General features: G+C 39.5%; 5 protein-coding genes and 1 pseudogene across 5 annotated transcripts; 2 read left to right on the top strand and 4 right to left on the bottom strand.

Moving 5' to 3' along the window:
* Positions 1 to 105: 105 nt before the first annotated feature.
* Positions 106 to 3,153, bottom strand: LOC113151288 (UDP-glucuronosyltransferase 2C1-like). Its single transcript, XM_033326162.1, has 2 exons — positions 2,838 to 3,153; positions 106 to 2,026 (listed from the first exon to the last, which is right to left on the bottom strand). The coding sequence occupies exon 2, from the start codon at positions 2,010 to 2,012 to the stop codon at positions 432 to 434; it is 1,581 nt and encodes a 526-aa protein (XP_033182053.1). The 5' UTR covers positions 2,013 to 2,026; positions 2,838 to 3,153; the 3' UTR covers positions 106 to 431.
* A 1,756-nt stretch (positions 3,154 to 4,909) lies between these two features.
* LOC113151295 lies at positions 4,910 to 7,581 on the bottom strand (annotated as a pseudogene).
* Positions 7,582 to 7,822: 241 nt separating this feature from the next.
* LOC113151294 (UDP-glucuronosyltransferase 2C1-like) lies at positions 7,823 to 12,061 on the bottom strand. Its single transcript, XM_033326167.1, has 2 exons — positions 11,746 to 12,061; positions 7,823 to 10,934 (listed from the first exon to the last, which is right to left on the bottom strand). Exon 2 carries the CDS (start codon positions 10,918 to 10,920, stop codon positions 9,343 to 9,345), a length of 1,578 nt encoding a protein of 525 aa, XP_033182058.1. The 5' UTR covers positions 10,921 to 10,934; positions 11,746 to 12,061; the 3' UTR covers positions 7,823 to 9,342.
* Positions 12,062 to 13,605: 1,544 nt separating this feature from the next.
* LOC113150722 (UDP-glucuronosyltransferase 2C1-like) lies at positions 13,606 to 16,120 on the bottom strand. The gene is made up of 2 exons (XM_033326151.1): positions 16,044 to 16,120; positions 13,606 to 15,418 (listed from the first exon to the last, which is right to left on the bottom strand). The coding sequence occupies exon 2, from the start codon at positions 15,402 to 15,404 to the stop codon at positions 13,824 to 13,826; it is 1,581 nt and encodes a 526-aa protein (XP_033182042.1). The 5' UTR covers positions 15,405 to 15,418; positions 16,044 to 16,120; the 3' UTR covers positions 13,606 to 13,823.
* A 3-nt stretch (positions 16,121 to 16,123) lies between these two features.
* LOC113150495 (SH2 domain-containing protein 3C-like) lies at positions 16,124 to 20,686 on the top strand. The gene is made up of 6 exons (XM_026343051.1): positions 16,124 to 16,468; positions 16,818 to 16,933; positions 17,204 to 17,375; positions 18,298 to 18,409; positions 18,536 to 18,742; positions 19,143 to 20,686. Exons 1-6 carry the CDS (start codon positions 16,124 to 16,126, stop codon positions 19,310 to 19,312), a joined length of 1,122 nt encoding a protein of 373 aa, XP_026198836.1. The 3' UTR covers positions 19,313 to 20,686.
* Positions 20,687 to 21,850: 1,164 nt separating this feature from the next.
* On the top strand, positions 21,851 to 25,901 carry tor2a (torsin family 2, member A). The gene is given in 6 exon segments (XM_026343370.1): positions 21,851 to 22,012; positions 22,502 to 22,719; positions 22,721 to 22,768; positions 22,912 to 23,087; positions 23,221 to 23,348; positions 23,681 to 25,901. Coding segments are annotated over 6 exon segments (936 nt in total). The 5' UTR covers positions 21,851 to 21,891; the 3' UTR covers positions 23,926 to 25,901.
* The last annotated feature ends 165 nt before the right edge of the window (positions 25,902 to 26,066 follow it).

Below are 26,066 nucleotides of genomic sequence, written 5' to 3' on the forward strand. Positions count from 1 at the left end.
TTCTGAGAAACAGTTCAGAGGAACAGGAAATCAGTTTTGTCAACTGACAGCTGTCGTCTGTTTTCAAAATATTTCCTCTATGTTCCTGCTTTAATTGCAAATGTCATAGCTTGAAATCTATTGAAAATCACAGACTAAACTAGTTTTTGCAGTTTTTTTAATAAGTGCAATATAAAATAACAAACTTTTCAACATCCCACATCGTGATTGCGTTTATACTGATTACTTGGCTTTTTTAACATATGGACTGTGAATAATGCTGTAAGATATCCAGCCAACCAAAAAATAGAAAAAACAAGTTGAACTAAAACCTTTGACAATATTAGGTTTGAAGTTACCAGGGTTCATGACTCAAGAGAACAGTTCACTTTCTGTAATAGAAATTAAGATCCAGAAAATTAAACTACCATAATGGCATTGCAGCACATTCATCATTCCTTTTTGACTTTGCTTCTACAAAACACCCTCCGACACAAAAACCTTACTACACAAATAAAAACAGTAAATACTAATAAAACAACTGTGAGCAGAAAGGCCACCACATCAATGGAGTAGTACTGGATCTTGGACATCTTGTAAGACTCTGTCCTCAGGTGTGGAGCTCCTTTGTGCCTCATAACAAACTCGATCCAGAACATGGCACGGTCCAGTGGTTTCATGGGCTGATCTCTGTGTAGGCTGGATAGAGTCTTCATCTTGTCTCTGTAGCTGGGTTCATAGAGGACCTCCTTAAGTGCCTCCAGGAAGTTGTCTCTGTTCACAGTTGCAATGTCCAGGACTTTGGCCACACCTCGTGCTTCCATCCTGAAGAAGTTGTCATGCTGGTCCAACATAAGGGGCAGGCCGACCAGGGGGACGCCGTGGTAGATGGCCTCCTGTATTCCATTGGTGCCTCCATGAGCCACAAACACTTTGGTCTTGGGGTGACCCAGGAGGTCGTTTTGTGGTAGCCAGTCCAAGAGTAAGGTGTTGTTGCCGAGGGTGGATGGTCGTTTGCCTGTGTGTCTCCAGATCACCTTCTGAGGAAGCTGGGCAAAAGCAGCAGCAATGTCCTCAGTGATGTCCTCAGGGAGTTTCCCCACCAGTGTTCCCAGTGTCATAACAATGACACCATGTTCACCAGAACTCTGGACAAAGTCCTCTAGTTCTTTAGACAGGGGCTTGGAGGGTTTGCACTGAAATCCTGCCATGTAGATGACATTTGGCATTGTGGGTCGTGGGAACTCAAAGATAAAATCGTTTCTCATCAGCCAGATGTCTGCTGACTGAAACAGCTCCATGTAATGTACATCACTGCCAAAGTGACGATGGACAAATGGTTTGTAGTTTGGGTCTATGAAATACCAAATCCGCAAACAGCTGAAGAAATAGCAGAGAAGGTTCTTGAGCCTCTGGGTGAAGGTCATCTTGTCAGTCAGCATTGCCCCTGGTATTGGGACATAGGAGAGTGGAGATGGTGCAATTGCTTCATGCCCCTCACTCTGAATGGTCCACCTCACATTGAAGACAAGTGGAAGACCCAAACGGTGACCCAGCAGCACCCCTCCACCGTATGCTGGATCCGTCAGAAGTAAATCATATTTGGCATCACGGAGGCTCTGCATCAGTTTTGTATTCTCAAACATTTTTTCCACTGTCTGAAGCAGTTGCTTATGCATTTCATACCACTTTATCATCAGTTCATACCCCATTGATATATGAGACCAAAGCGAAGCACCTTCCCGTTGCATGGTCAGAAATGGGGTTAAAGATGACCCAATACCTTCCTCATCAAAACCGGCAGAGGAATTTAAAGTGATGGTCTTGTAGTGCGGAGAATCTGGTTTGATGTACCAGCTATCTGAAGGCCGCAGCACTGTGACTTGATGGTTTCTGGAGTGAAGTTCCTTGATGATGACTTCCATATTAATCCAGTGGCTTCCATCCACAGGGGACACCAATACTTTCCCTCCATTAACCGGAGTTAAAGAGCAGAATATCACTGCTAATGTGACCAAAGTCAGTCGGTACATGTCTGAAAAAGATTCTGACAACAGACATAACGATGTTAGATCTGCCTTTCTCTACAAATCCACACAGTTCTTTAGTTCAGGAATGCATAAGCATTAGCATTCCTGATTTATGAGCAATCCTGATGTACACTGCTTCAAGTCTTAGCACAAATGGTTTGATTATTTTTTCAGCACACAGTTCCAACACTTGCATAACACCTAGCTGCAGCTCAGAAACATTCACTGAGTACAACTACACTGTGGGAATTCCTGCTGCCAAACCCAGGAGGTTTGGAAAAACCTTTTTTTACCTGATAGGTGTTTCCTGTCTCAGGCTACACAGCTTTGTCCTCTTTTTAATGTTTTGTACTTAAAAGAAGTCTCAGGCTCCCAAAGGGCTCGCTTAATTCTCACAACTGCTACAAGTACATCTTTGTCAAACAGAATAATTGTTTTGCATTGTTCCCAACCATATTCAATCCTGGTAGTCCAGAGGATCGAGCCAGTGACAATTTAGACACAATGTTGTTCAAAGTGTAAAGTTAAAGTATTTGTTCAACAAACTAGGCTAGTTTTTCAAACTATATACTTTAGCCATCTTTAGATGCACCATACTTATGAATGAACACAGTTTGTAACCACACATTATTGAACTTGTGTGTTGGAAATTTCAAACCTTCTATTAGAGAGTTTAAGTTTTCATCTGCAAATATTTAGGGTTTAGCTTTATAGTAATACAAGAACTCCACTGAAACATCAGATTTATTTTAACATACTATTGCCTTGTTGCTTTTTAGCTTTTAAAGTACTTTAATAATGTTTATTTATTTTTATTTGGTAACTTACCAAGGGAGTCTCATTCAGCAGATTTCACGCCTCAATAAGAGCCTATGTCTGTGCGTCTAGCTTCCTTACCAGCAGACATCTGACTAAGTGTTTTCCAGCTCTGTTGGTCAGTACAGTTCAGACGTTGCTGGAAGGCATTTGAGGAAACAGAACTAAAGTCAGGTTGTGTGAGGTTTACCGCAGCAGTAGGTTGGTTGCGCAAGTAGGAGTTGAATCAGAAATGCACATGGTGATGTCAGAGATTCTTCTTCTTCTCTTTCGGCTTTTCCCATCAGGGATCACCACAGCGAATCATCCTTTTCCACCTAACTCTATAATGGGCATCTTCTACCTTCACACCAGCCAACCTCATGTCCTCTGTTATGACATCCATAAATCTCCTCCTTGGCTGTCCTCTTGCCCTCCTGCCTGGCAGCTCCATCTCCAACATCCTTCTACCAATATATTCACTATCCCTCCTCTGCACATGTCCACCAACGTTAAGAGTCCCTATTCTCAAACCTATGTTCCTGCCTTTTACCTTCTCTCTCTGACCACGAACCCTTCTGCCTCCCCTCTTTTCGACCAACAGTAGTCAAATTTCCACCAGCACCATGTAGATTAACATCATCGCTGGCGGTGTTTGTTAACCCGGGCCTCGACCGTTCCGGTATGAAAGTTTTATGGATGATTCGCATTTTTATTTTGGCAATTTTTACGCCGGATGCTCTTCCTGATGCAACCCTCTCTATTTATCTGGGCTTGGGACCGGCACAGAAGTCACTGGCTTGCAACCCCTGTGGCTAGATTCGAAGTCAGAGATTGAACTTTATATATACTACTAAGATAAGATTGACCTGTAGCTGCAGGTTATTTAAGGACAAAGACATTTTACCCAAGAAGAAAAAGATGAAGATTTTTTTTTCTTTACCCTCATTAATTCTGAAGTCACATTTTAAACTCTTAAATTTTCTGCCACTAAAAGTTGTATTTAAAAAAATTTAAAATCAAGATGAAAATCAATTAAGGAACAGTAAAACAATAAATAAAAAAAAAAAACATGCTTAAAAGGAAAAAAGTCTAAATCTAAAATCTAAAATAAAAGTAAACCCTGCACCTATAGACTAAAAGTAGTATTAACCATGGCGTTAGATGGTAACAGTAAAATCTATTTTAATGTGGTGCAAGTTGAAGGTCATCATAGTGTTTAACCAAACCATGTGTTCACCTCACACATGCATGAACTACATTGACTTACTCACTGACTTTAAAACAATGTTTTCAACTAAATAATTGATTGAATATTAAAACAAATATCTAAAAAATGAAGTGAGGGGAAGGGCATTCATCTGCTCTGTGAAAACAAGATTTAAACTCTAAAGTATATTAAACACTTGTGTGAGTACAGCTTCAAAATAAAATAAAGATGGATAATACTTTATTTCAGTATATAACTTTCACAGAATCTATCACAGGCTCCCATCCTTGCAGGATTTGGAAAACTTATTATAAGAATTTATGTTTCTACCTTTTGTAAAGTTCATCCATAGTACTTACTTTTACAGTAAATGAGTCCTAAGTCTTCGTATGTGTAAAGAAATCTTTCATTTATCATTGAATTATTTTTATTATATTAAATAAATGTATGGAACAATGAGGATGTGTTAAAAGTCAATTTCAGCAAGAGATGTTTGACTTTGTAGAGTTTATTTTATTTCACAACTAAGTACATTGCTGATAAAGTTTTTGTCTCCTTCCTAACATTTTTGCATATTTGTCATAGTTAAATGCTTTAAATCACTATAATATTACACAAAATAACCTGAGTAAATACAAAATACAGTTTTAAAATGATGATTTTATTTATTAAGGGAAAAAAGTCGCTGCCCCTGGTTAGACTGTGATCAAGATTCTGTAATAACTTTTACATCACTGGAGAGAACTTTTGGCCCACTCATCTTTGCAGAATTGTTTTCATTCTTTCAAGTGTTACACCTGGTGTAAGATTACCACAATAATTCATACAAAGAACATCATAGCAACAGTCAAACAATGATGGGAGTGTGGTGGCCCTTGGCTGCTTTGGATCACAATCACTGCTCTTTTTTGACTTTGCTCCTACAAAACACCCTCCGACACAAAAACCTTACTACAGAAATAAAAACAGTAAATACTAGGAAAACAACTGTGAGCAGAAAGGCCACCACATCAATGGAGTAGTACTGGATCTTGGACATCTTGATCTCTGTGCAGGTTGGATAGTGTCTTCATCTTGTCGCTGTAGCTGGGTTCATAGAGGACCTCCTTCAGTGCCTCCAGGAAGTTGTCTCTGTTCACAGTTGCAATGTCCAGGACTTTGGCCACACCTCGTGCTTCCATCCTGAAGAAGTTGTCATGCTGGTCAAACATGAGGGGCAGGCCGACCAGGGGGACGCCGTGGTAAATGGCCTCCTGTATTCCATTGGTGCCTCCATGAGCCACAAACACTTTGGTCTTGGGGTGACCCAGGAGGTCGTTTTGTGGTAGCCAGTCCAAGAGTAAGGTGTTGTTGCCGAGGGTGGATGGTCGTTTGCCTGTGTGTCTCCAGATTACCTTCTGAGGAAGCTGTGCAAAAGCAGCAGCGATGTCCTCGGCAATGTCCTCAGGGAGTTTCCCCACCAGGGTCCCCAGTGTCATAACAATGACACCATGTTCACCAGAACTCTGGACAAAGTCCTCTAGTTCTTTAGACAGGGGCTTGGAGGGTTTGCACTGAAATCCTGCCATGTAGATGACATTTGGCATTGTGGGTCTTGGGAACTCGAAGGTAAAATCATTTCTCATCAGCCAGATGTCTGCTGACTGAAACAGCTCCATGTAATGTACATCACTGCCAAAGTGACGATGGACAAATGGTTTGTAGTTTAGGTTTATAGTGTACGTTTGCAAACGTGTGTAAAAATAGTAAAGGAGGTCCTTGATACGCTGAGTGAATGTCATCTTGTCAGTCAGCAATGTATATTGCATTGGGATATAGGAGAGTGGAGATGGTGCAATTGCCAGATGCCCCTCACCCTGAATGGTCCACCTCACATTAAAGTTGAAGACCCAGACGGTGACCTAATAACACCCCTCCAGCAATCGCAGGATCTGTCAGGAGTAAATCATATTTAGAGTCATTGAGGTTCTGCATCAGTTGGGTATTCTCAAACATCCCCTCCACTGTCTGAAGCAGCTTCCTATTTATCTCACAGACCTGTATCATCAGTTCATACTCCATTGATATACGAGACCAAAGCGAAGCACCTTCCCGACGCATGGTCAAAAGTGTGGTTACAAATGACCCAAAGCCTTTCTCATCAAAACCGGCAGAGGAATTTATAGTGATGGTCTTGTAGTGCGGAGAATCTGGTTTGATGTACCAGGTATCTGAAGGTCTCAGAACTGTGACTTGACGGCCTCTGGAGTGAAGCTCCTCAATGATTTCATATTAATCCAGTGGCTTCCATCCACAGGGAACACCAAGACTTTCCCTCCATTAATCCAAGATGAAGAGCAGAGTATCACTGCTAATGTGACCAAGGTCAGTCGGTACATGTCTGAAAGAGATTCTGACAACAGATGCCAAGATGTTAGAATTGTCCTTCTATATGAGGCTGCTCAAATTTAGAAGAGAGTAAGAGTATGTTCTAACTTAACATTTTCCAGCCCTCTCATAATACCTGCGTTTGTTGTTCCTGGAAAGTGTAGCTAAAGCAAACTTGCTGCACATTGCTTAAAACAAATGATTTTCATTATTTTTTTCTGCACACTTGCTGCTCTAAGACTTGCATAACTCCCAGTAACAGTTTCGTGATTACACAACTACACAGTGTGGGAATTCCTGCCACTAAGTTCCAACAAGGGGTCTTAGAAAGCTTTTGCACTTGGTAGGCGTTCCTTGTCAGAGGTTACACTGCTTTGTTTCATGTAGGTATCACTGAGTAAAGGTGGATGTTAGAATTCAATGTGTTTTTTGCAAAGAAGAATCCAAATTGCAATCTTTAATGTTTTAGAAAAAAGGGTTTTGTATGTTTGTAATACTTTTGTTTTTTGTCCACATTTTTATAACTTAACAATGGTATAAATGCTTTACCAAAAACTGTACAGTTAGAAATTAAACATTATTTCTAGTATCACAGTTGCAATGTCCAGGTGTAGTGTATTTGTATTACTGGAGAAAAACACATTTAAATAGTAATGATGCATTCCCTTAATTACTAATACCTTTATAATTGGTTTATTAACTTCTTTTTTTGAAACTCGAGTTAAATATCAATGACTTATACTACTAAGAGTACTAAGTTCTGACACAGGAACAAGAAAGCTTTGGCAGTTTTGTCAACTGACAGCTGTCGTCTGTTTTTGAAATATTTCCACTATGTTCCTGCTTTAATTGCACAGAACGTGGACGTTTTTTTTTTTGTCAGGTTCCTCAATACATTCATAGAGTGCAATTGTCTTGTTGAGCTTTTAGATTGGAAAGATCTGGAAATTCCCAACTGACTCAGTGAGACATGTAATCAAGGTTTAGTTGAACACTCATGATTTGATTCATGAACCTAAACATCACTGTAGTACTCAGAAACCGCTGCACTCGATCGTCATCTCTTAACACATCAACTTCCTTAATAATTTAGCTCCTGAAGGTTTTTCACTGGTTTTAAGTTTTTTATTAATATTATTTAATCACTTACCAGGAATGTTTCAGTCGACACAAGATTTTTATTTGTACGTCCAGCCTCCTTCCCAGCAGGCGGATGTCTATAAATAAATATTGCACTAATTATCGGTGCAGAGGATTTTCTAGATTATTTTTTACCAAATCCCAGCTCCCATCTCCAATGTACCTTTAAGTGAGCAACATTTTTATAATGTTATTGAAACTATACACAATTTGCACATTAAATAGATTAATAAAGAAAAAAGTGCAAAATCAAGACAATTAAAATACATTTGAGAATAAAGATAAAGGGAAAAATAAAATGTAAATGTGTATAGGGAGAAGTTATATTTATTAGAGTTTAACATTCCACCTACATAGACAGAAAATAATCATAAGTAACTGAGATTCCAGTGTATGTAAGTTAAAGGTCATCATCGTGTTTGTACATGAAATCCAAAAACATGTCCTGACTTTAAAATATGTTCTTTTACCAGACAAATGAAAACAAATACAATTGAAATAAGCCCCAGTGACCTGTATGAAAGGTACAATACTGGGTGTGTCATGGTACCATGACAGGTAATGACAGGTACATCTGACGTTGGTATTGATGATTAGGGCGTTTTCAGTTAAAAAGGTGCTTCTTACCAAATGAATGGTAAAAATCACAGCCCATAGACATACACAGTATATATTTAACAAGATGTTAAATTTTGTGAAACTGTATAATATGATCCAAAACATTAATGTGAGAAATAAAGACAAAGTGAAGGAAAACTCTCCTGAAACTCAAACAAATCAGTACAGGTGTGTAGGTAGTAGAAGATGATACCAATAAGCTGCTTTGGTTTTGTAATTCAAAGTAATGACCATCTGCTTCAGTGAGCAGAACAGTCATCTAATATATCACCATTTGTTTGGTTAATGCCTTATTTAACAGAGACAATACAGATTATTAAGAATTTGTACAAAACGTTTCTGTCTTAATGTCCTCCCAGTAAATGTCTCTATGCTCTGTTAGTATGCAGCAAAAACATTTATGAGACAAACAAATTAACTGGACAAGGTTGTAAAATAAGTGATTGAATGAAATGTTATGTCTTTCAGTAAATCCTGAAATAATAAAATTACAAATTACAAACTTAAATGTAGGTAGAAAGAACATGCATTCATTGGATCTTTACTGGTTATTAAACCAGTTGACAATCTAATACTAGAATATTTTCCACTTTTGACTTTAGGCTGTATTCACACCTTGTGACCACAGGGTCACTGCTGATCAGTTATTGTGAATTTAAACAGGAAAAGACTCAAGGTTTCCATCTTCATCCTTGAATGATTTCTAATTCACGAGTTAACAGCAATGTGGTTGTATTAGGTTTATTGTTTATTCATATACAGTAGGCATGGAAATCCTTAACTCCTTTTTACAACCAAAGAGAGACAAGAGGGTTTTGTTTACAAAATAATTTTTGAACAATAACAATTGGATGAAAGTCATCATAATGTCATAGCTACAAATCTATAGAAAATCACAGACTAAACTAGTTTTTGCAGTTTTTTAATAAGTGCAATAGTTTGTAAAAATAACAAACTTTTCAACATCCCACATCATGATTGCGTTTATACTGATTACTTGGCTTTTTTAACATATGGACTGTGAATAATGCTGTAAGATATCCAGCCAACCAAAAAAAAGAAAAAGACAAGTTGAACTAAAACCTTTGACAATATGAGGTTTGAAGTTACCAGGGTTCATGACTCAAGAGAACAGTTCACTTTCTGTAATAGAAATTAAGATCCAGAAAATTAAATTACCATAATGGCATTGCAGCACATTCATCATTCCTTTTTGACTTTGCTTCTACAAAACACCCTCCGACACAAAAACCTTACTACACAAATAAAAACAGTAAATACTAATAAAACAACTGTGAGCAGAAAGGCCACCACATCAATGGAGTAGTACTGGATTTTGGACATCTTGTAAGACTCTGTCCTCAGGTGTGGAGCTCCTTTGTGCCTCATGACAAACTCGATCCAGAACATGGCCCGGTCCATTGGTTTCATGGGCTGATCTCTGTGTAGGTTGGACAGTTTCTTCATCTTGTCTCTGTAGCTGGGTTCATAGAGGACCTCCTTCAGTGCCTCCAGGAAGTTGTCTCTGTTCACAGTTGCAATGTCCAGGACTTTGGCCACACCTCGTGCTTCCATTCTGAAGAAGTTGTCATGCTGGTCAAACATGAGGGGCAGGCCGACCAGGGGGACACCGTGGTAGATGGCCTCCTGTATTCCATTGGTGCCTCCATGAGCCACAAACACTTTGGTCTTGGGGTGACCCAGGAGGTCGTTTTGTGGTAGCCAGTCCAAGAGTAAGGTGTTGTTGCCGAGGGTGGATGGTCGTTTGCCTGTGTGTCTCCAGATCACCTTCTGAGGAAGCTGTGCAAAAGCAGCAGCAATGTCCTCAGCAATGTCCTCAGGGAGTTTCCCCACCAGGGTCCCCAGTGTCATAACAATGACACCATGTTCACCAGAACTCTGGACAAAGTCCTCTAGTTCTTTAGACAGGGGCTTGGAGGGTTTGCACTGAAATCCTCCCATGTAAACGACATTTGGCATTGTGGGTCGTGGGAACTCGAAGGTAAAATCGTTTCTCATCAGCCAGATGTCTGCTGACTGAAACAGCTCCATGTAATGTACATCACTGCCAAAGTGACGATGGACAAATGGTTGGTAGATTGGGTCTACGATATACCAAATCTTCAAACAGGTGAAGAAATAGAAAAGAAGGTTCTTGAGCCTCTGGGTGAATGTCATCTTGTCAGTCAGCATTGCCCCTGGTATTGGGACATAGGAGAGTGGAGATGGTGCAATTGCTTCATGCCCCTCACTGTGAATGGTCCACCTCACATTGAAGACAAGTGGAAGTCCCAAACGGTGACCCAGCAGCACCCCTCCACCGTATACTGGATCCGTGAGAAGTAAATCATATTTGGCATCATGGAGGCTCTGCATCAGTTTGCTATTCTCAAACACCCCCTCCACTGTCTGAAGCAGTTTCTTATGTATTTCATACATGTCAATCATCATGTTATACTCTATTGATATACGAGACCAAAGCGAAGCATCTTCCCGTAGCATGGTCAGTGTGTTTACAAATGATTCAAAGCCTTTCTCATCAAAACCGGCAGAGGAATTTATAGTGATGGTCTTGTAGTGCGGAGAATCTGGTTTGATGTACCAGCTATCTGAAGGCCGCAGCACTGTGACTTGATGGTTTCTGGAGTGAAGATCCTTGATGATGACTTCCATGTTAATCCAGTGGCTTCCATCCACAGGGAACACCAAGACTTTCTCTCCATTTACCAGAGGTAAAGAGCAGAATATCACTGCTAATGTGACCAAGTTCAGTCGGTACATGTCTGAAAAAGATTCTGACAACAGACATAAAGATGTTAGATCTGCCTTTCTCTACAAATCCACACAGTTCTTTAGTTCAGGAATGCATAAGCATTAGCATTCCTGATTTATAAGCAATCCTGATGAACACTGCTTCAAGTCTTAGCACAAATGGTTTAATTATTTTTTCAGCACACAGTTCCAACTCTTGCATAACTCCTAGCTGCAGCTCAGAAACATTCACTGAGTACAACTACACTGTGGGAATTCCTGCTGCCAAACCCAGGAGGTTTGGAAAAACCTTTTTTTACCTGATAGGTGTTTCCTGTCTCAGGCTACACAGCTTTGTCCTCTTTTTAATGTTTTGTACTTAAAAGAAGTCTCAGGCTCCCAAAGGGCTCGCTTAATTCTCACAACTGCTACAAGTATATCTTTGTCAAACAGAATAATTGTTTTGCATTGTTCCCAACCATATTCAATCCTGGTAGTCCAGAGGATCGAGCCAGTGACAATTTAGACACAATGTTGTTCAAAGTGTAAAGTTAAAGTATTTGTTCAACAAACTAGGCTAGTTTTTCAAACTATATACTTTAGCCATCTTTAGATGCACCATACTTATGAATGAACACAGTTTGTAACCACACATTATTGAACTTGTGTGTTGGAAATTTCAAACCTTCTATTAGAGAGTTTAAGTTTTCATCTGCAAATATTTAGGGTTTAGCTTTATAGTAATACAAGAACTCCACTGAAACATCAGATTTATTTTAACATACTATTGCCTTGTTGCTTTTTAGCTTTTAAAGTACTTTAATAATGTTTATTTATTTTTATTTGATAACTTACCAAGGGTGTCTCATTCAGCAGATTTCACACCTCAATAAGAGCCTATGTCTGTGCGTCTAGCTTCCTTACCAGCAGACATCTGACTAAGTGTTTTCCAGCTCTGTTGGTCAGTACAGTTTGGACGTTGCTGGAAGGCATTTGAGGAAACAGAACTAAAGTCAGGTTGTGTGAGGTTTACCGCAGCAGTAGGTTGGTTGCACAAGTAGGAGTTGAATCAGAAATGCACATGGTGATGTCAGAGATTCTTCTTCTTCTCTTTCGGCTTTTCCCATCAGGGATCACCACAGCGAATCATCCTTTTCCACCTAACTCTATAATGGGCATCTTCTACCTTCACACCAGCCAACCTCATGTCCTCTGTTATGACATCCATAAATCTCCTCCTTGGCCGTCCTCTTGCCCTCCTGCCTGGCAGCTCCATCTCCAACATCCTTCTACCAATATATTCACTATCCCTCCTCTGCACATGTCCACCAACGTTAAGAGTCCCTATTCTCAAACCTATGCTCCTGCCTTTTACCTTCTCTCTCTGACCACGAACCCTTCTGCCTCCCCTCTTTTCGACCAACATTAGTCAAATTTCCACCGGCACCCTGTAGATTAACATCATCGCTGGCGGTGTTTGTTAACCCGGACCTCGACTGACCCGAATGAAAGTCTTATGGATGATTCACATTTTTATTTTGGTAATTTTTACGCCGGATGCTCTTCCTGACGCAACCCTCGCTATTTATCCGGGCTTGGGACCGGCACAGAAGTCACTGGCTTGCAACCCCTGTGGCTAGATTCGAAGTCAGAGATTAAACTTTATATATACTACTAAGATAAGATTGACCTGTAGCTGCAGGTTATTTAAGTGCAAAGACATTTTACCCAAGAAAAAAAAGATGAAGATTTTTTTTCTTTACCCTCATTAATTCTGAAGTCACATTTTAAACTCTTAAATTTTCTGCCACTAAAAGTTGTATTTAAAAAAATGTAAAATCAAGACGAAAATCAATTAAGGAACAGTAAAACAATAAAAAAAAAAAAAAAAAAAAACATGCTTAAAAGGAAAAAAGTCTAAATCTAAAATCTAAAATAAAAGTAAACCCTGCACCTATAGACTAAAAGTAGTATTAACCATGGCGTTAGATGGTAACAGTAAAATCTATTTTAATGTGGTGCAAGTTGAAGGTCATCATAGTGTTTAACCAAACCATGTGTTCACCTCACACATGCATGAACTACATTGACTTACTCACTGACTTTAAAACAATGTTTTCAACTAAATAATTGATTGAATATTAAAACAAATATCTAAAAAATGAAGTGAGGGGAAGGGCATTCATCTGCTCTGTGAAAACAAGATTTAAACTCTAAAGTATATTAAACACTTGTGTGAGTACAGCTTCAAAATAAAATAAAGATGGATAATACTTTATTTCAGTATATAACTTTCACAGAATCTATCACAGGCTCCCATCCTTGCAGGATTTGGAAAACTTATTATAAGAATTTATGTTTCTACCTTTTGTAAAGTTCATCCATAGTACTTACTTTTACAGTAAATGAGTCCTAAGTCTTCGTATGTGTAAAGAAATCTTTCATTTATCATTTAATTATTTTTATTATATTAAATAAATGTATGGAACAATGAGGATGTGTTAAAAGTCAATTTCAGCAAGAGATGTTTGACTTTGTAGAGTTTATTTTATTTCACAACTAAGTACATTGCTGATAAAGTTTTTGTCTCCTTCCTAACATTTTTGCATATTTGTCATAGTTAAATGCTTTAAATCACTATAATATTACACAAAATAACCTGAGTAAATACAAAATACAGTTTTAAAATGATGATTTTATTTATTAAGGGAAAAAAGTCGCTGCCCCTGGTTAGACTGTGATCAAGATTCTGTAATAACTTTTACATCACTGGAGAGAACTTTTGGCCCACTCATCTTTGCAGAATTGTTTTCATTCTTTCAAGTGTTACACCTGGTGTAAGATTACCACAATATTTCATACAAACAACATCATAGCAACAGTCAAAAAATGATGGGAGTGTGGTGGCCCGTGGCTGCTTTGGATCACAATCACTACTCTTTTTTGACTTTGCTCCTACAAAACACCCTCCGACACAAAAACCTTACTACAGAAATAAAAACAGTAAATACTAATAAAACAACTGTGAGCAGAAAGGCCACCACATCAATGGAGTAGTACTGGATCATGGACATCTTGTAAGACTCTGTCCTCAGGTGTGGAGCTCCTTTGTGCCTCATGACAAACTCGATCCAGAAAATAGCAAGGTCCATTGGTTTCATGGGCTGATCTCTGTTTAGGCTGGATAGAGTCTTCATCTTGTCTCTGTAGCTGGGTTCATAGAGGACCTCCTTCAGTGCCTCCAGGAAGTTGTCTCTGTTCACAGTTGCAATGTCCAGGACTTTGGCCACACCTCGTGCTTCCATCCTGAAGAAGTTGTCATGCTGGTCAAACATGAGGGGCAGGCCGACCAGGGGGACGCCGTGGTAGATGGCCTCCTGTATTCCATTGGTGCCTCCATGAGCCACAAACACTTTGGTCTTGGGGTGACCCAGGAGGTCGTTTTGTGGTAACCAGTCCAAGAGTAAGGTGTTGTTGCCGAGGGTGGATGGTCGTTTGCCTGTGTGTCTCCAGATCACCTTCTGAGGAAGCTGGGCAAAAGCAGCAGCAATGTCCTCAGCAATGTCCTCAGGGAGTTTCCCCACCAGGGTCCCCAGTGTCATAACAATGACACCATGTTCACCAGAACTCTGGACAGAGTCCTCTAGTTCTTTAGAAAGGGGCTTGGAGGGTTTGCACTGAAATCCTGCCATGTAGACGACATTTGGCATTGTGGGTCTTGGGAACTCGAAGGTAAAATCGTTTCTCATGAGCCAGATGTCTGCTGACTGAAACAGCTCCATGTAATGTACATCACTGCCAAAGTGACGATGGACAAATGGTTTGTAGTTTAGGTCTATAGTGTACCACGTTTGCAAACGTGTGTAAAAATAGTAAAGGAGGTTCTTGATACGCTGAGTGAATGTCATCTTGTCAGTCAGCAATGTATATTGCATTGGGATATAGGAGAGTGGAGATGGTGCAATTGCCAGATGCCCCTCACCCTGAATGGTCCACCTCACATTAAAGACAAGTGGAAGACCCAGACGGTGACCTAATAACACCCCTCCAGCAATCGCAGGATCTGTCAGGAGTAAATCATATTTAGAGTCATTGAGGTTCTGCATCAGTTGGGTATTCTTGAAGATCCCCTCTGCCATTTGTAGCATCTGCTCATGCCACAGATAGGCCTGTAAGGTCATATCATACTCTGTAGCTATACGGGTCCAAAGTGAATTGCTTTCCTTTTGCATGGTCAGGAGTGTTGTTAGAAATGACCCAAAGCCTTCCTCATCAAAACCAGCAGTGAAATTAATAGTGATGGACTTGTAGTAAGGGGAATCTGTTTTGATGTACCAGCTGTCTGATGGTCGCATCACTGTGAGCTCATGGCCTCTGGAGTACAGCTCCTCGATGATGACTTTCATGTTGACCCAGTGGCTTCCATCCAAAGGATACACTAAGATTTTCCCTCCATTTATCAAAGGTGAAGAGCAAAGCAGAACTGCCAGTGTCACCGAGCTTAGTTGGTACATGCCTGAAAGAAATTCTGACAGAAGACATGAGGATGTTAGATATGTAGTTTTCTATTAGGCCATACATAATAATAATAATAATAATAAATTTATTTATAGAGCACTTTTCTAAACATATGTCACAAAGTGCTTCACAAGAAAGACAAGAAACACATGTAGCCCAACAAGATCAATACATGCAAAGTATGCATAAAAAACTGTACATAAATGTAAATGCGTTGAAGTCCTGGCTTATTGTTGTTCTTATGCTGTTTATTATTGTTACTAATAGACAGTTGTTGATGTTTTTTTGAGAATTGAACATTGAAAGTAATTAAATACACAAGCCTACTTGTAATAAAACAATTGTATTTTCTCTTTGCATAGCTGTTTAAAATTTTATAAAAGTTAGAAATATTTACCCATAATTCACACTAATTGCATAGAACATCTTGATTTTGAATATCTGATTGTATTTCCGGTTATTGTGAGGGTGGATTCCCCATCATGTAAGCTTTGACTTTGCCCTCAAGGTTTTGTAAGTTCAACATAAGGAATCAGTAAAAACAAGAGCAACTGTACTGAAATGTCAGTTTTATGTTAACAAACCAACATCATTATCACCATTTTAGTATGTCTTTATTGATTGTAAATGCTTACCAAGAGCGTGTCAGTCAGACAATTGCAGGGATCAGATAGAGCTTGTTGGCTGTTCATCAAGTCTCCTAGCAAACGACTTAATGAGCAACAGACAGCAGCATAAGAGACCCAACGTTCATCTGAACCAGGATCCCTCCACTTCTGAAACAGATGGTAGCTCCTACACAGAGCTGTACCCCAGCCCTCAGAGCTATGTGGACAGGCTGCAAGCAGAGGATGGGCCACTAAAGGTGGAGGATGGAAACATGTACCTCCCACCGGTGGTGGAGAGCGTCTCTTCTTTCAAACCAAGCAGGTACCAGTCGTCGCTGATGCCCAAGGAGAATAAGCCTCTAGAGGTGGGGATCCTGCGCAGGGTGAAGGAACTACTGGCTGAGCTCGACCCAAGATCGGCCGCCAAACACATCACCAAGGCGGACTGCATGGTACCGTTTAAAGCTGCTCTAATATTTTTTTTTTATTAATAATAATGGTTAGAACATGATTCATACTGTAAAACAGGACACACAGTGGATAATTCACAATATGTTTTCACCTGATACTGTATCCTAATTTCCATTAGATAGTTAAATTTTTTCTGCCCTCTACCTTTCTTATTCAATTCAGTCATCTTTTGTTAACACAACAAACAGTTGTTTTCTAGGACAAAAACTAAGTTAGATGCTACAAGTAGACGTAGATACTGAATCAAATCTGTTTCCAGGAATTACCTTAGACGGGCCAGAGCTAAAAGGAGAATTAATATTGGATTCACATTCATGTCTGTGTTTCCAGGTTGCCAGAATTCTGGATGTGACACCAGAGGTGCAAAAGAGGATGGGAGTTAGTTCTGGGATGGAGCTGCTTACGTTGCCACATGGTCAGCAGCTGAGACTGGACCTGCTGGAGAGGTAACCAGAAACCCTGCTACAACCTGTAGTTTGGTCTTCTACTGAAATGTCCACAAATGATTGGTATAATTTGCAGAGAGCGAAAGTTAGAATTATGTTAACTATCTGTGGCATTTGTCGTTTCTTATTTGTGGTTAATATTTTGTTAAGTGCTTATTGTAAAGGAGTGGTATGCTATGATGATTTTGTCATTGTTCTTTGCAGATATGATGTGACTGTGAAGTTACAATGTCAAGTTGACATCTCCTCCCTCTGTCCGCATTCACGCAGGTTTCAAACCATGGCGACCATGTTTGCTGTAGATGTGTTGGGCTGCACAGGAACGAACGAGGAGCGGGCCGGTCTGCTTCATAAAATCATCCAAATTGCCGCCGAGCTTAAGAGCACGATGGGCAACATGTTCGGCTTCGCTGCTGTCATGAGAGCCTTAGAGCTGCCACAGGTAACAGATCGCAGTACCACCAATGTTTCATTTGAAGTTGTTTTTTATTTTCAGTTGAGGGGCTGATCTGAATCAAGGCGCAGTGTTTGAAGAACTTTATTGTTCCTCATGTGGAAAAAGTAGTTGGACAGCTGCATGTACTGTACGATGCCGCTGCTACAGGAAGAACTGAGAGAGTTTTTTATTGGAATTTGTTGTTTATTTTCAGTTACTTTTACCTTTTTTGGTGAGAAGATTGCAGACATAGAGGCAGAGGGTGGTGACAGCATTTATTACAACAAAGGTCCTTATCTGAGATCAGTCTAGATTATAGTTGAAAGCTTAACACTCTAATATGTGGACAATGATGCTGATGATATTATAATTTCTGTCTTAGTCAGTAATATGCAATAAAGCCTGGAGTGTAACCTCTTCCCTACTGCTCTTAAATAGCAAATAGCACTGTACACTGATAATTGTACAATTTGGACAAATTATCTTTGACTTGTGCCTTAAAGATAAAAAGTTCTTTATAGGTTATAAGCGCTGTTCTCTGTGTTCTTTGCTATTAGTTAGTAGCATGATATGGCAACTTAGATATCATAAATCATAAATGTCTTATCATTATCTTTTACCAGTAAAGAAGTTGCTGTGGTGTTAAAGTTTTGTCTTGTGGACATTTTGCTCTGTGGGACGTCTTACATCTTTGTTACCTCAGTTTGACCAACACAAACTAGGTGTTAGTTTTGGGCTGGTTGTAGTTGCAGTTTGCTTTTACTTGGGCCACAGAGCCCACGACTAGAGCCTTTAATTAGCTAACTGGCATCAAGTACAGTTATGTTGGTCAAATTGCAGTTAAACAAATCTAAGAAATTATCTTTACTGCATCTGCACCTCTAACCCATTTCTTAAATGTTGTTATTGATGTTTTGCCATCTCTCAGGTGGCCCGTCTGGAGCAGACTTGGATGACGTTACGGCAGCGACACACAGAGGGCGCTATCCTTTATGAGAAAACTCTGAGGCCGTTTATGAAGAGCCTGAATGAAGGGAGAGGTAAACTTTCTATCATGTGTATCATGTGTCATGTCATGAAAAGTCTTATCTCAACACTAATTCCCGTTGCATTTGTAAAGCACACTTCCAATAAATACTGACACTGACTTCCTGTGTGTCCTGCAGAAAGCTGTCCACTGTCCAACACCACCTTCCCCCACGTCCTCCCCCTCCTGTCTCTGTTAGAGAAGAGCATGGCAGGTGGTGAGGGAACAGAGCCGTGGGATATGGTGGAAGTCGGTGTGGATGTGGTTATGTTCCATCTAGGGGCAGCGAGGACCTTTGCACAGTTGGGAGGCATCTACTGCTCCAATGCTGAGAACAAACTACAAGGTGAGACAGACCAGGAGGAGACAAAGTCAAAAACTCAAACTCACACTTCTACTTGCTTTGTCACTGTAAATAACAAAATAAATAAATAAATATTTTAATTAAAGGACACTGTATTCCAACTTTAGTAGTTAATTCGTGTTGTTTTCTGCACAGAATGAAAAAGAAAAATCAAATTAGGGTGTACACAGACCAGAGAAAATCACAAGCAGGATTGGTTTAAGTTTTACTATCAGAATTTTTTCTTTACTATTTGTGATTTAATTATTACTTTAAGTACATGCCCATTAATGAACAAAAACCCGGGAAGACTAATTTAATATTTCAGCCCAAACCTTTTTATAGTTTCACAACACTGGTCCACTGTTGACACTGATAGACTGATGTCATGTTGCTGTTGCAGGTTTCCAGGAGCAGGCCGAAGTCCTGGAACTTTTTTTGACTGACTTCCAGATGAGGCTGCTTTGGTGGAGCAGGGGAGCCGAGGAGAAGCAGGCTCTGCGCTACGCCAAGTTTGACCAGGTGCTGACCGCCCTATCCAACAAACTGGAACCGCCTGTCAGAACGCACTGACCGCAGACCTGTTTGCTGGATGAGTGTCCAACACACTGAACAGCTTGTCCTAGTTGTTCTGATTCCGTGCTCAGAGTAACTGGAAGAACATTGAATTGGACAGGAGGATGATCATACATCATACATCTGGACTCCACACAGTGAGAGATTACGCCATCTTTGTCAGACAAAACCTGTCAGCATGTAACGTACTGATACTTGAGGTATTTCTAAAAGTTAAGATGGTGTTTTGAGCTTGTTGGGATTCAGATTCCTATTTCTTATGTCAAATGGTAAATTATAAGCTGAGAGGCTGATCTGAATCAAGGCACAGTGTTTGACGAACTTTATTGTTACTCATGTGGAAAAAGTAGTTGGACAGCTGCATATACTAGAGTCAAAGCACTGACCCTGCAGTTCATGGACATGAAGTCAGAGCTGTTTACAGGAATTAGTGTAACAAACCACTAGATGTAAGATGCGGGAAGCACTTGACGTATGTGGCAATACAACACAAGAAGCTGTGATCTTTGCAGCTCTATGTTTGGTGTACATTTGAATTGCTTCTCACATGCTCACTGTATTTTTATTTACCACTCAGTTAAGTTTATACTTTACAGTCTTTTACCACCATATGGTTTAAAAGCACCAACATAGTCAGACATCTATTATTTGTATTATATTCTGTTTATGTTCTAGATGTTAATATATCCACCAGTGAACCAAAATGTGGACGTAAGATATCAGTGTAAATATGTGATGAATACATTTTTCTGTTACAAGAAGCCTGGAATCTGAGAGGAGGCTGTGTCTCTATCTATTGGATTAATGTAAAGAAATGTTTTAGTGTGCGAAGGCTGGACCTTTTCTAAATCTACAGATCTATGAACTGTATGTCATGTTGTACATTCAAATAACATTGTATCTGCATTTCCAGATTTTGAATTATGTTTATCATATTGTGTTAATCATTAGGATTTTTTTTCTTTCAAATTTGGAGCAAATACTTTCTGTAGATAAGATGATGGGATTTCTGATGCTGTAATCAGTGCAGTTAGTGAAATCGAATCCCTGCCTACATCATGAAGTGAGAAAACTGATCTCACCCACTCGAGAACAGCACACAGGTACGAAACATATACTGTATATTATTTTAAATAGTATTAATAGCTAATATTTATATGAAATGTGAAATGTAAATAATTACTTCTCTTTAAAGTCATCAAGTACATCGGCCATCTGTTTTGTGTTTTTATGCTTTCTTACTGTCCACTTAAGAAAACATGAAGTTGAAATTAGACTTTTTAAAGCTACATATTATAAGAGATGAACACCATGCAGATGTCTGACACGTATTCCAATGGGTTTAGGAGATGTTTAAAGTTTGAGGTTATAAATGGACACATACAGTATGTATGTCAAGGAGCACACATAGACTATAAACTTGTTCTTGTTTAAAAATGTTTTTATGTTATGACGTCCTAAAAAAACCATAACCCTCCACTCTCATGTGCTATGACCAGAAAGAATATGTACAAAGATTTTTTTTCAGTCTTTTAGGTGATTTTCTATAAATTTTAAAGTAATTGCTCCTTAGTCGAACACTTCCACACCAATAGCACCCTCTACTGTATAAGTAACATTTTCTAACATGTCATATCAGACATTCAGTACATGTACAGTACAGCTTAAGTTACTTTTCAGGTCTAGATTTTACATAAAAAATTATACAATTAGCTCATTAGTAGAAGTTTCTTTAGATTAAATCAATATTTACAACCTGGTTGTCTTGTGTCCTTTTCTAATAAATGATGTATAATTGCATGTTTCATGCTGTAAGTTTGAAATGTTAGCAGTTCCACCTTTCACATTCTCCCACCAAACCTATCAGAGCACATTGTTTAATATTAATATACATTTGGTTTGTAAGTATGTTGTGACACTTGAAGATCCCTGCTTTCATTTAATATACAGAAGAAGTCACAGGGGCAGTTTTAGGTACATTTAACTGTTAATATTTCTGTTTTAGTAACTATTGAAGTATTTATATATTGCTATATTGGTACTTTTCCTAAGTAATGGATCTGAGACGTCTTCCACCACTGTTTATTTTTATACAACACTACAGTTCAGTATAGTATTTTTAAGTATAAAAATATGAATATAAATATAATCAGTGCTGTTTCCAATGCATATACCACCCTGTTTCTATTCTACTTTATAATCCTGAGCTAACTAACATATCCAATATAACTACATGAAACATTTCAATAAACAAATTATCACAGCCAATAAAACTGCAGTATTTAACAGCTTCTTCCTTTTAAATTTCTTTAAACATATTTAATATGTTTGTTATCAATCTAAATATCGATTATTAAACTAATCGGCTGCAGACTCAGTATTTTTCCAGATGTTTTGTTCCCTGTGTTTTCTGGACTGTGATCTTCCAACGTGTCCGAAGCACTGTCTTCTGGGAAATGTAGTCCTCATGGTCGTTTGTTTCGTGCTTCAATAAGCTTCCGGGACGTAGAGAAAACTACAAACCGGAACCGGAAGCAGAGTTTGCAGCCGGTTCTGTCTGCCACTAGGCAGCCAAAATGTTTTGCATCCTGTTTGTGTTGTTTTTATTCATTTATCACCCGGTTTGCGGCGTTTTTCAGAAACTATACTGCAGCCTTTCAGAGAGCTGTGAATGTGACTTTAAGCCGAATATTAAAGGTAAGACCATTTCTGTACTGTCTTCATAGACGAGTGATGTTAGCTAGCTAGCTAGCTAGCTGGCTAGCTGCTTTGGGCTAAGCTATAACAGCAGATTCGTGTAAAGATCTACAACTTACAAAGCGAACGTTAAACAGATGTGTTATGTTCGTGTACAGGTTAACTGCGTGGCGTTATACTCTAATGTTAACGAGCTGTTGGTGACGTCTAATCACTGCCTTGCTTGTTAGCTGTTATGCTAGCTAGCAAATCACAGAAAGTCCTTTTTTGCGGTTTTTAATATTTATTCCATAATGTCGACATTAAATTGGCTCTATCCCTGCCTTCAAAAATAATAACTTCACACAGTTCAGCCAGAGCCACTTAGACTGGAGTCCATTACTGCTGTTTTATTATGGCATTTATTGACATTTTAGACCAAGATATATATATATAATATAGATGCAATGTTAATTAACATCCCAGGTTTCTTTATTTCTTGATGCCCAGACTTGGAGTGGGACCTTTACAAGAATGTCTACGGACAACATCTGGCCCAAGACATTGTGTCAGAGGAGGTGTCAAAGTTTCTTAATAATAAAAGCCCCGATCGGCCCCTGGTGTTGTCCTTCCATGGGTCCTCTGGGACAGGAAAGACGCTGGTCAGCTCCATGCTGGGAAATCATCTGTATGGTTCAGCCATGAGCAGCCCATACATCCACCAGTTCGTCCCCAACACTGCACTTCCCCAATCCTCAAAGATTGAATGAGTACAGGGTGAGTTTGAAACCACAGTCACAGTGTGATTAAATCCTGATTCAATCACTTCTTTCAGGTATGATGAATAATTGTTTACTACAGAAAACAAATTGTAGTATTTCAAGTTTGTTAGAACTAAACATCCCTCATTGTGTTTGCAGGAGGAGTTAAAGAACTGGGTGCAGGGGAATCTGACGGAGTGTGCTCGCTCTGTCTTCATTTTTGATGAGATGGAGAAGATGCCTTCAGGCCTTGTTGATGTGCTGGAGCCATTTCTTGGTCCCTCCCATGTTGTGTTTCGCACTAATTACCGCAAAGCGATCTACATTTTCATTAGGTATGTACAGTTGTACACATGCACCCTGTGAAGCATGTCAACAGTATCTCGTTTCAGTGAAAAATAATCAAAGTCCTGGTGAACAGCAGTCTCTTTTTACACTCTAATTTTATTTTGTGTGTTTTCTCTGCAGCACCACAGGAGAGGAGGTGATAAACAAAGTGACTCTGGAAAACCGGCAGGCTGGACAAGACAGAGAGGAGATCAAGTCGGCCGACCTGCAGGAGGCCATTGCACAGACGGCTTACAGCAACAGCACAAGTAAGTGTTCTCTAATTTATATGTAAAATATTCAAGAATTTGCACATTTTTTTATGCCACGTGATTTTTAGAATCAATCATTTTTAACAATTTCCCCAAGGGGATCAATAAAGTATTTCATTATCATCATTATTATTCATTAATTCACACCTGAGTGCTGAGTGACAGCTATTCTCAGCTGTTAATGAGATGAATGTTGGACACACAGTTACTTGTTCCTCTTCACTTGATCAAACACGTTTATTTGCTCGGACATTGCTGCACAGGCTCAGCTGCTGATTTGTTACTGTTAGATCAAGGAAACGAAAGACTCCCTCTTCCTCTCTCTACAGGTGGCTTCTTCCTGTCTAGCATCATCCCTCAGAAGCTCATCACTCGCTTTGTTCCCTTCCTGCCGCTGAGCCGACGTCACGTTGAGCGCTGCGTCCACTCAGAGCTCTGCCAGCGGGGCAGCTGCGGACGCAGTGATGTGGTGGAGGCAGTAGGGGGCGACATGATCTACACTCCCGTCCAGGGACAGTACTTCTCCACTACCGGCTGTAAGGCTGTCCCTGCCAAAATCAACTTCTTCCTTTGAGCATAGGAAGGAACACTTTGTTGGTTTTAAAGGACTAAAATGGAAAATCCTTCTGAGGTGAGTCAGTGGAAAGGAAACAAATTGGTTTCTGCCACATGGAGGTCAGAGGTGTGAGCAGCATGTCTGGAGCAGGCAGGGATTCAGAGTCAAGGATGCCTTCTGCCCTGGAATCATGGGGAGTTGAACTCAGAACATTCAAAACATATTTTGTGGCATCCAGGAAGAGTTTCCGTGAAGACACCTTTGCTGTGACATCCAGAACCCGTCCATCTGTGAGCACAGCGGAGTAAACTCCCCACGTGTTCGACTACAAGTCACGCCACCCTCTACCTCAAACGCAACTCCACTTTAATGTATGAACTTGAACTTTAGACAGCTTCACATGTAACAGCTGCGGCTGAAGGTCATCAGGTGATTTTTGTTTGTTTGTTTTTAAGTAAATTATTTATCCAGCCTTAATTTATCTTTTCACTGTCATCCTCCTTTCAAATTTCTATAGTCACACTATTTCGCAGCAGGAAACTTCCCAGTCCACCCACAGGCATCAAGTGTAGACCCTGCCAGGAGCAGTGGGAGATTCGGTGCCTTGCTCATCTGTTAGCTGGCTAACAGCAGCAGAAAGAAGCTTTTTCCTTTTTATTTATAAAGAAATATGTCTCAAACCTAAACTTAAACTAAAGGCATTTTAGAATTTCTGAATATTTGTAATATCTGCGAACACAACACGACTAAATAAGATCTCTATGTCACTAAAATATTTCACCCTGTGACTTTTAGTTTTCCTCCAAATAACGATGTACAGTTTTTCTCCTGGCATGCTGTACCGCTGAGGTTCTGTGTTGCCAGATTCATTAAATAATGAAGTGGGAGACAGACTAAATAACAGATTTTCTTTGCTGGTGTCACGACAGGTTTGGTTACTTTAAAGTGCACATCTACACGCCGGCCATGTGGTGGCAGTAAAGACTTAATTTTACTAAAAGTGAAAGAGGTGAAGCAGAGTTCACCTGCAGGTTGGTGCCTTTTAATTCAGTTAAAAATAAAATCATTTTTATTTTGTAAAGACTGTGTTTGTTTAAACACCAAGTGCACTTTACTTTTTAGGTGATAAAGTGGACCTGAGCATAAACAACAGTTTGTGTCACTCGGTCTCTTCCAGGGGAAAATGTGTGTGATGAGGAGTCAGGAAGCATCTGCCAAAACTTAAATTATGAATTGTTGCCAAGAGTTGGAATTGTTTACATATCATTAATGACTGTAAACCAGAAATTGCTTGAAGTTTTGTTAAATTACTTTTGTATGAAGAACTGCAGCAGCAAGTCAACCAATTAAAGTGCTGTAGATGAAGATCAATTTTTTTTTCACTGGAGTAAAGAAACATTAACATGGTGACAGACTGAATATTGGGACATGATGCAGAGACGCCTAATTATCAGACGACTGTAACACACAGTCCATCTTTACTGTTCAAAAGAACAAAGCACCAGTAGATTTATTCAGTCTCCAGATGAAACCATCAGTTTTTAGATTGACGTCCCTCCAGACAGTCACTGTTTCCACTTCAGTTCTATGAAAATGATCTTGCAGATAATGCCTCTTAGATGTCCTCGTCAGCTGCTGGTGTGACTCTGCTACACAGCACGCTGACTGTAGACCTCCACCAGACTTCAGTCAAATATCACTTTTTTTTTTTTTTTTTTAGCGTGTAAATTTCACCATTCGCCAGACAGTGAGGGTGTTCTACAGATATAATGACTTACCCACCACGGTAAATGATCACAACCGACCAGAAGCAGACATTATTATTATTATTTTTAAGGTTGTTTTGCTTTTTGTGAGCAGTTCTCGCTTCTGCCAGTGTTCTGTGATCGTTTCGATGGTTTCAGCCACTGAAGTTCCTGGATGTTGGGGACCTGAAGCTTGGAGGCTAAAGGCAAGTTGTCATGCTATGGTGCAAAGTAAAAATAAATAATAAATACCCAACAAAACTGTTGTTCTGTGCCTTTTGATTATTAGATATAAAACAGTGATGAACACATCAATAACGATTTGAAGTTGACCATTCTGTATAATGGCTACTTTTACTTTTGGTGCTTTAAGTATTTGTTGCACTTTTGTACTTTTAAGTAGTAATTGAATAT

This window comes from Anabas testudineus, chromosome 9, assembly GCF_900324465.2.
Source record: "Anabas testudineus chromosome 9, fAnaTes1.2, whole genome shotgun sequence".
Classification (NCBI taxonomy): Eukaryota; Metazoa; Chordata; class Actinopteri; order Anabantiformes; family Anabantidae; genus Anabas; species Anabas testudineus.

Excerpts from the sequence above, each read along its gene's own strand:
- LOC113151288 (XM_033326162.1), bottom strand. The coding sequence starts at position 2,012 with ATGTACCGACTGACTTTGGTCACATTAGCAGTGATATTCTGCTCTTTA.
- LOC113151294 (XM_033326167.1), bottom strand. The coding sequence starts at position 10,920 with ATGTACCGACTGAACTTGGTCACATTAGCAGTGATATTCTGCTCTTTA.
- LOC113150722 (XM_033326151.1), bottom strand. The coding sequence starts at position 15,404 with ATGTACCAACTAAGCTCGGTGACACTGGCAGTTCTGCTTTGCTCTTCA.
- LOC113150495 (XM_026343051.1), top strand. The coding sequence starts at position 16,124 with ATGAGCAACAGACAGCAGCATAAGAGACCCAACGTTCATCTGAACCAG. Across the intron at positions 17,376-18,297 it reads GAGCCTTAGAGCTGCCACAG|GTGGCCCGTCTGGAGCAGAC; the intron begins GTAACAGATCGC and ends GCCATCTCTCAG. Across the intron at positions 18,410-18,535 it reads GAGCCTGAATGAAGGGAGAG|AAAGCTGTCCACTGTCCAAC; the intron begins GTAAACTTTCTA and ends TGTGTCCTGCAG.